General features: G+C 42.3%; 1 protein-coding gene across 1 annotated transcript; it reads left to right on the top strand.

Annotated features, from left to right (window-relative positions):
- The first annotated feature begins 2,449 nt into the window (after positions 1 to 2,449).
- Positions 2,450 to 3,331, top strand: LOC139399889 (uracil nucleotide/cysteinyl leukotriene receptor-like). The gene has a single exon (XM_071145014.1). The coding sequence runs from the start codon at positions 2,450 to 2,452 to the stop codon at positions 3,329 to 3,331; it is 882 nt and encodes a 293-aa protein (XP_071001115.1).
- Positions 3,332 to 9,529: the final 6,198 nt, after the last annotated feature.

Raw genomic sequence — 9,529 nt, forward strand, 5'->3', positions numbered from 1 at the left:
CATCCTTTAGGGCAGTGGTTCCCACATTTTTTATAGTCCCGTACCCCTTTAAACATTCAACCTCCAGCTGCGTACCCCCTCTAGCATCAGGGTCAGCACACTCTCAAATGTTGTTTTTTGCCATCATTGTAAGCCTGCCACACACACACTATACAATAAATTTATTAAACATAAGAATGAGTGAGTTTTTGCCACAACCCGGCTTGTGGGAAGTGACAAAGAGCTCTTATAGGACCAGGGCACAAATAATAATATAATAATGATCAATAATTTTGCTCTTTATTTAATCATCTTACATATAAAAGCTTATTTGTTAATTGAAAATGGTGAATAACTCACCACAGGTTAATGAGAAGGGTGTGCTTGAAAGGATGCACATAACTCTGCAATGTTGGGTTGTATTGGAGAGAGTCTCAGTCTTAAATCATCTACACACAGTCTGTGCCTGTATTTAGTTTTCATGATAGTGAGGGCCGAGAATCCACTCTCACATAGGTACGTGGATGCCAAGGGCATCAGTGTCTTAACAGCACAATTTGCCAAGGCAGGATATTCTGAGCACAGCCCTGTCCAGAAAGCTGGCAGTGGCTTCTGATTAAATACATTTTCCCTGAACCACTTGTTGCAATTGCGATGAGGCTCTCTTGTTCAGATATAGGAGAGTGCACTGGAGGCAGGGCATGAAAGGGATAAGGAATCCAGTTGTTTGTGTCATCCGTATCAGGAAAGTACCTGCGTAATTGTGCACCCAAATCACTCAGGTTCTTCGCTTTATCACATTTGACATTGTCCGTAAGCTTGAGTTCATTTGCACACTAAAAAATCATACAATGATGGAAAAGCCTGTGTGTTGTTCTTGTTAATGCAGACAGACAAGAGCTCCAACTTCTTAATCATAGCCTCAATTTTGTCCCGCACTTTGAATATAGTTCCGGAGAGTCCCTGTAATCCTAGATTCAGATCATTCAGGTGAGAAAAAAACAGATAGTCGTGTGAGAAACTCGTCATCATGCAAGCGGTCAGACATGTGAAAATGATGGTCAGTAAAGAAAACTTTAAGCTTGTCTCTCAATTTTAAAAACGTGTCAATAATTTGCCCCTTCATAACCAGCGCACTTCTTCATGTTGTAAAAGTGTCACATGGTCGCTGCCCATATCATTGCATAGTGCAGAAAATACACAAGATTTCAGGGGCCTTGCTTGAACAAAGTAAACCTTTTTCACTATTCTGTCCAAAACGTCTTTCAAGCTGTCAGGCATCCACTTGGCAGCAAGAGCTTCTCAGTTGGAGCTGCAGTGTACCCAAGAGCCTCTCGGTGGATGCTGCAGTGTACCCAAGTGGCGTCGGGGGCAACTGCTTGCACGCACGCTACCACTCCACTATGTCTCCCTGTCATGGCTTTTGCTCCATCAGTACAGATACCAAAATCAGCAGCAGCTACGTTTGGCTACAAACGGACTGTTTGTGGAATTCCGTGAGAGAGTAACGGTTAATGTGATTGGATATAAATTATTTGACTAGGCTACCTGTAATTCACATTGTGTTGTTATTTCACTGAACACTAGATGGTTTCATTTTATGTTTGCCAGTGAAACGAGGCTACTCAGGCGCAAAAAAAACTCACCCAAATGACTCTTTGAAAATGTAAAGAAATAAAATGTTACAATATTGTATCTATATAACAAAAACTATCTGTGAATCACATCTTATTTGGCGTACCCCTGACGGCATTGCGCGTACCCCAGTTTGGGAAAACCTGCTTTAGGTGTAAGGGGATTAAACAACATCCTTTGGGGGACAGGGTAGTGTACTAAATAGAGGATAGTGTAGTGCACTACATAGGGGATAAGGTAGTAAACAACATGCTTTAGGGGATAGGGTAGTGCACTATGTAAGGGATAGGATGCCATTTGGAATTACAGAGAGTCACACTCACACACCACCTGGGTGTGGCCTGTGGCTCTAGGATCACAATCTCAGTCTATGAACCATTCACACAGAGACCAGAGAGAGCTTTGCATCCAGGTATGTCATGTTGATTCTTTATGCTAGTGGGTATATATCAAATATAAATGTGGGGAAATGCATGTCATAAATTAATAGCAATCGAATTAACTGCAATTGTTAATACATTTTAACAATGCTGTTGTTCATTAATCATTTGAATTCAACTGTTGAAATGAATTTCTTACTTCAGAGATTTCCATTGAATTGCATATGGCCTGTGTTCTGGAAAAACCTTGACTCTCACCTTGTGGTTCAGACATTGAAGTATGTTCTGTCTTCCCCCCCCCCCTCTCTCTCTCTCTCTCTCTCTCTCTCTCTCTCTTTCCCTCTCTCTCTTACCCTCTCTCTCTCTCGCTCGCAGGGCTGCATCTGTCACACTGTGTTACTCTCTCTTTCAACCACATCATTACCATTGACTCAGTTCATCTCTTTTCTGAAGAAATGAATTTCACAGAAGTAAACTCCTCTTCTCTAAACCTCTCCCACACTGAAGAACTCAACTTTCACTGGGAATACTGCAAGGACCTGACCTCAGTATTCCTTGCCTGTGAACTCACAGCGTTTGCTCTTGCTTTCCCCATCCATGGCTACACTCTCTGGCTCATCACCGGCTCCGCCTCCATCGCCACGGAGATCTTCATTTTCAACATGGCTGTCCTAGAGATTGGCTACAGTCTGTTCATCCCGCTAGCCGATGCTGTCTACGTCCTCACAACATATCAAAGCCACTTCAGAGTCATCGCCTACACCGCCTCTCTTCTCCTCTTCAGCCGTCCCGTGTTCCAGTGCTGCATCTGTGTGGAGCGCTACCTGGCGGTGGTCCACCCTGTGGTCTTCCTGAAGTACAAACCCTTAAGGTACAGGGTAGGGTGGGCGGCCGGGGCCTGGGGGGTCACGCTGATGTTCACCGGTACGGCTGTTTCCCTCTACGCACCTCAGTTCCCCATCCACTGCTTCATCACCTACATCCTGCTCTTCCTATTCGTCGATCTATTCTGCAGCCTCTCCATCCTCCGTGTCCTGAAGCGCCCAAAACTGGGGCAGGGAGAGATGGAGAGAAGAGGAGGAGGGGAAAAGGAGAAAGAAGGGATGAACGCCATGAAGAAGAGAGCATTCATGATTGTCTCTGTCGTCATGACCACAATGTTGATCAACAACATTCTCACAGCGGTCATTTACCTTCTGTGCGACTTCATCGCACCCAAGGTGTTCTGCCTGCTCGATGCCTTCAACATGTTACTCCTGGTGTTATGTGGATTGGTACAGCCCCTCTTCTACCTGCACAGAAGTAGGAAACTACCCTGTTGCCTCAGGGGCCAGTGAGTGAGAGGTGGCACAACCATAGAAGATGGCCGCTGGTCCACCCATCACAGACTATTGAGTTGATTGTGAATGTGCTTTCTAGTTATTATGTTTTGATAAAAACATATATCTATCCCTATGTTGATGAATTTTTTCAAATGCAATCCGTTTTCCAACGCTAAACAGTGTGTGGAATTAAGAGATAATTCAACTATACTGTAGGTAGTGAATATACGACTGGCAGATTGTGCATGGTTCAGAATGGCAGTCACACTAACCCTGCTTTGCCTAACCTTAACACTTAAGCTAACCGTAAGCCTAACCATAACCCCTAACCTTAGCCCTGAAGTTGACCAATTCTAACCTCTGGTCCTGTGTGGCTGAGTTGGTAGGGCAGTGAACCTGCAAGGCTGTGGGTTTGAGTCCCATGGGGAACCGGTATGAAAAAAAAGTATGTACTCACAACTGTAATCTGTCTGGAATAGAGAATCTACTAAAATTTGAACTATGTCTTCTTTTCTGTTGTGTTTTTTTGACCACGTCACATGGTTAGGAAGTCTCCTATCCCAAGCTACTGAATAGGTGCTGTCATTTAAGCCTTTTTCACATTGATAAATCAAATCTTTTGCATATCTGATTTGAATCTGTTCTTTTCCTGCAGTCTGAATGGCCAAACAGCAGATATTTCAAGCCAAATTTTAGACCACCTTCATAGGTGATAAAAAAACTGATTTCATGCCATGCGACTGTCTGAATAATCAAATTGTATTGACAGTTTGACAAATCTGACAAATTTGACAAATCTGTTGACAGTTTTGACAAGAACATGTGGTTGCTAACTAGCTTGGTAACTGTTCACCAAAAAAATTGTGAACGTGCTACAAAGCTGACCAGCCTACATAGCTAACTGTGGCTTGCCAAAAAGGACTTGTTCTGAAAGTTGGACCATCTTATCCTTTGAGGCTTTAAAAGTGTTCTGAAGCTTTGATTTTGAACATTCAAAGCAGCTGGGACACATCCATGGCAGGAATTGTTATCACCTTAGTTTGTCACATAACTTCAAAGGAAGCAGGGCACCAATCAGTCTATACCACTGCACACACACACACACACACACACACACACACACACACACACACACACACACACACATACACACACACACCTGTGGTTACTATGATAATTAGCGTAGAAATTACTGCTGGTCACTTGTCACTTGTAACTTGTAACTTGTTGTTTGGACAGTCAGTGTTCTAAAACAGATTTGAAAACAAACTGATTTGCTTATTAAGGCCTGCTGTGTGAACAAGGCTTTACAAAACCTTCTAAATCAATCAAATACCCTGTATGGACATTAGGTCCTGACAAACGTTCATTTGCGTAGGTGTAATGACCTGCTGCACCTGTTTGTGACTTACAGGTGTTCAAGCTGGGACTAATAGACCTGACTTATGTTCAGGACACACCAAATGGAAATTGTTTTGAATGAGGTTCAAATCAAATCAACCTGTATTGGCAACATACACGTGTTTAGTAGATGTTATTGCAGGTAGCGAAATGCTTGTGTTTCTAGCTCCGACTGTGTAGTAATATCTAACAAGAAACAACTAACAATTTCACAACATATACCTATTCGCACAAATCTAAGTAAAGGAATGTAATTGAGAATATATAAATATATGGACGAGCAAGGTCAGAGCTGCATAGACTAAGAACAGTAGAATAGTATAGAATACAGTATATAGATATGAGATGAGTAATGCAAGATATGTAAAGATTAGTAAAGTGACTAGTCTTCCATTTATGAACGTGGCCAGTGATTTCAAGTCTATGTATATAGGCAGCAGCCTCTATGTGCTAGTGATGACTATCATTCAGATGGCCTTGAGAAATAAGCTGTTTTTCAGTTTCTCTGTATCAGCTTTGATGCACCTGTACCGACCTTGCCTTCTGAATGATAACAGGGTGAACAGGCAGTGACTCGGGTGGTTGTTGTCCTTGATGATCTTTATGGCTGCATTGAGACATCGGGTAGGTGTCCTGGAGGGCAGGTAGTTTGCCCCCGGTGATGCATTGGGCAGACTGCACCACACCCTGGAGAGCCTTGCGGTTGCGGGCGGCGCAGTTGCCTTACAAAGCAATGATACAGCCCGATAGGATGCTCTCAATTGTGCATCTGTAAATGTTTGTGAGGGTTTTAGGTGCCAAACCACATTTCTTCAGTCTTCTGAGGTTGAAGAGGCTTTGTTGCGCCTTCTTCACTACACAATCTGTTTGTGTGGACCATTTCAGTTTGTCAGTGATGTGTACAGTTGAGGACTTGTGAGGCGTCTGTTTTTCAAACTAGACACTAATGTACCTGACCTCTTGCTCAGTTGTGCACCTTTGGCCTGAATGCTTAGCGTCACGTCATGAGGAAACCTGGCACCCTCCCTACGGAGAAGCACGGTGGTGGCAGCATCATGCTGTGGGGATGTTTCTCAGAGGCAGGGACTGGGAGACTAGTCAGGATTGAGGGAAAAACAAACGGAGCAAAGTACAGACAGATCCTTGATGAAACCTGCTCCAGGAATGTATGATTTTTTCCAATATGAATATTATTATTTTCCAATTCCTGATGATTGAATGCATTTCCAATGTAATCAGTACCCTAGAAAGCAGGGATTGGAACCAGTTCAAAGAACAGACCTGAGAACTTGAAAATAATAAATTTTTCAAGTGTTGGATTCAGGGTAAACTTTCAACATTGAGATATTAAAGACATGATAGATCAGAGGCATAGTATATAAAGGAGTGAGAAGTCAATAAGTATCGGTGTCCCGCTAGCGGGAAAACCATCAGTGATACTGGAGGGCGCGCAATTCAAATAAATAATCATCATTTTTATGGATTTTAAACATTTATGTACATACAAGTGCCTTATATCAGCTGACAGCTTAAAATCTTCTAAATCTAACTGCACTGTCAGATTTACAGTAGCTACAGCAAAAACATGCCATGCGATTGTTTGAAGACGGCGCCCAACATCTAAACATTTTTCCACCGGCACAGGTTTCATACATTCACATATAAAGATTAAATATTCACTTACTTTTTGAAAATCTCCCTCTGATTTGTCACCGAAAGGGTCCCAGCTATGACATGTAGTGTTGTTTTGTTTGATAAAATCCTTCTGTATCAGCTCCTCCTCCACCTCCACAGGGCTGGGACACTGTCCTGTATCAGGGGTCTCTGAGGAAGAGGTGAATACATTGCCTTTTGGTTGGTGTAATATATAATAATTCATTTCACCAAATGTGAAAATGCTGTCATAATGAACACATGTTCAACTTGACAAAAAAACATGTTTTCACATCTCCAGAGATTCAATTTAGAAAAATTGCTATTAAAGGTAACAATTACAGTTCCAGGTTTGACCGTAACAAGGTGGACCATTTCATCTTAAACCAGCCATGACTTCCCTTATGACAGGGGGAAAGGAAGCTTGTTGTGGCAATTGAATTCAACTCTCAAAAATGAGAGTTTATTTGCCTACAATCGGACCAGTTTTCTGGTCGACGTCTGAAATGGCACCCTATACACTATATAATACACCAATAGGACTCAACGGTAGTGCACTTCAAAGGGAATAGGGTGCCATATTGGATGCACAAAGGTTTACATCACCAGGGTGACCTGATATGACACTTAGGTGTGGCAGGGCAGGGGACAAATGTGGATATTTAATAGTAGGTTATCAGTTCCAGCATCTGTGAGAGACACAGTCCACTACACCCCAGAGGACAGAGACACTGCATCAATTGCCTACAGGTGAGCAAACCAGTTTTATTTTTATATAATAGTTTTTTCATTTTGCATTTAAATCTCAATTGATGTATATACTCTATATATTGATGAAACTTGTAAACATAAACATTAGATAATGTTTGTTATTTCGAACAGTGACAATTTATTAAAATATACGGACACATTCTGATATTTCATAAAGTTAAAGTAATCATCTCTTGTGCATAAAGTATCTACAAAGGATTGTTAGAGATTATTTTACTTAATTTAACTTCTTCAGGTGTTTTTGTGCTTAATTGTGATTCTAGTGAGCTGGGCACATAGTTGACGTTACTGAGCGTTTAAATAGTTTTTTAACCCTCTAACACCCTGTTGTAGTGGTTACACAATGACTGTATGTGAAGATAGAGAAATACTTTACATGATCCTGTTGCTTGTGTAACTTTCATCTTCTCTTCCTCCCTCTCTGTCTCTCTGATTCTGTCTCAACCTCTCTCACCCCCTCACTCCCTTCTTTTCTCTCTCTCTCCCTCTCGCTCTCACTCTTTATCCCTCCCTCCCTCCCACTTCTCAAATCGCCCATACTGAGCAAGAATATGTGTATATACAGGCTGGAATTCAATCTGATCACTCTTGTAGACAATCAGGCTTGTAAAGAGTATAAATAAAATATGAGCTGTCCACACAACCAATAAGCCCTCCACACGAACAATAATTATGATAACAAACAAGCCCTCAACACGACCAAAATGAGTTAACACGACCAATATGAGCCCTCCACACGACCAATATGAGCCCTCCACACAAAGTTGAGAATTTCACACGACCAATATGAGCCCTCCACACGACCAATATGAGCCCTATCAGTGTAATTTTGTACACGACCAAAATGGATTTCTATTGACCAAAATGCATAATTCACCCAAGTTTCATAAAAATCATGGCCAGTCCACACAACCAATATTGCCGTGTGACTAAGCCCTCCACACAACCAATATGAGCCCTCCACACAACCAATATGAGCCCTCCACACAACCAATATGAGCCCTCCACACGACCAATATGAGCCCTCCACACAACCAATACGAGCCCTCCACACAACCAATATGAGCACTCCACACGACCTCTCCAGCCAGTGCTGTGAGACAGAGAGCTTGAAGACAGCTTGGTAAGTAGGTTCTGTCTCATGACTGCTGGGTGTATCACTAACCATGATCAAAATAGGCTACAGTAAACATGTAGTCCCCCACAAATGATGCAGTGCCCCCCGCAGCCCCATTGGACCAATCAGTGTGATTATGTAAATTAACGAACTCTATGGATCATTTACCTACATTTCATCAAACGAGGCCTGAGGTGTCTGGGACATCGCTTGTGACTAACATATGTATAGCTGATTGCTAATGCGTCTCCCTTGGACCAGTAAGTGTCATTTTGTAAATGCCAGATGTAGGAGCCATTTTGTCCTGTTTATGTGTTGTGTATTTTAGATGTCTGTCAAGGGTCACTTTTTACTTGTTTTGTACACTAGAGGGCACTATATGGGGCAGCAGGTAGCCTAGGGGCCCGAGCGAAAATCTGTCGTTCTGCCCCTGAGCAAAGCAGTTAACACACTGTTCCTAGGCCGTCATTGTAAATAACAATTTGTTATTAACTGACTAGCCTATTTAAATAAAGGTGGGAAAAAAAACGAAATATGTTGGGGTCATGGGTCACTGGTCATGTGTGGATATAGGTAGCATAGGTGACCAGGAAAAGTTAGCATAAGTGAGAGGAGAGCACATACAGTTGTTACCGTATCACAGATACAGCTTATAGGATGCATCTCTCTGCACCTTTTCTATAGGAATGTGTTTTTTGAGCTGTTTATATCTATTTGTGCAATGAATGGGAACTTTTTGTGGATGTGTTATGGACAGCTCTCTCCTGTGCCAGTGGCTTTTCATAGGGAATCGTCACTACTACTACTGTCCATAGCAAGACACATCATTCACCCAAGTTTCATCAACATCGAGCCAGTGTTGTGTGAGGCATTGTGTGCGACTACGGGACATACGGAGATAGATCCCCCCCCCACACACAGTGTTACATAGTGCGAGCAATGAAGTTATTGTGTTTCAATATATTCATCCTTGAAATCAATGGTCAGTTCCAGCTATAAATGTGTCATAAAACTTACATTGAACACCTTTCAACAGACCACCATACTGTGTAAGTAGCACTGAGAGTTTTCCCTGACCTTTTGACCTCACCTGGACTGGGACAACTCAGTGCCCTATCCATCCATAACACATTCTACACAGCACAGCATATTCTCTTCAACCATACTGAACATCACTTAGTGTTGTCATAACCAGTGGAAAACATTTGCATGTCAGGTGTGGTCCATTAAATGAGGTGATGGACAGCATCAGTGTACAGATGGGTAGCAAC

This window comes from Oncorhynchus clarkii, unplaced genomic scaffold (assembly GCF_045791955.1).
Source record: "Oncorhynchus clarkii lewisi isolate Uvic-CL-2024 unplaced genomic scaffold, UVic_Ocla_1.0 unplaced_contig_13723_pilon_pilon, whole genome shotgun sequence".
Classification (NCBI taxonomy): Eukaryota; Metazoa; Chordata; class Actinopteri; order Salmoniformes; family Salmonidae; genus Oncorhynchus; species Oncorhynchus clarkii.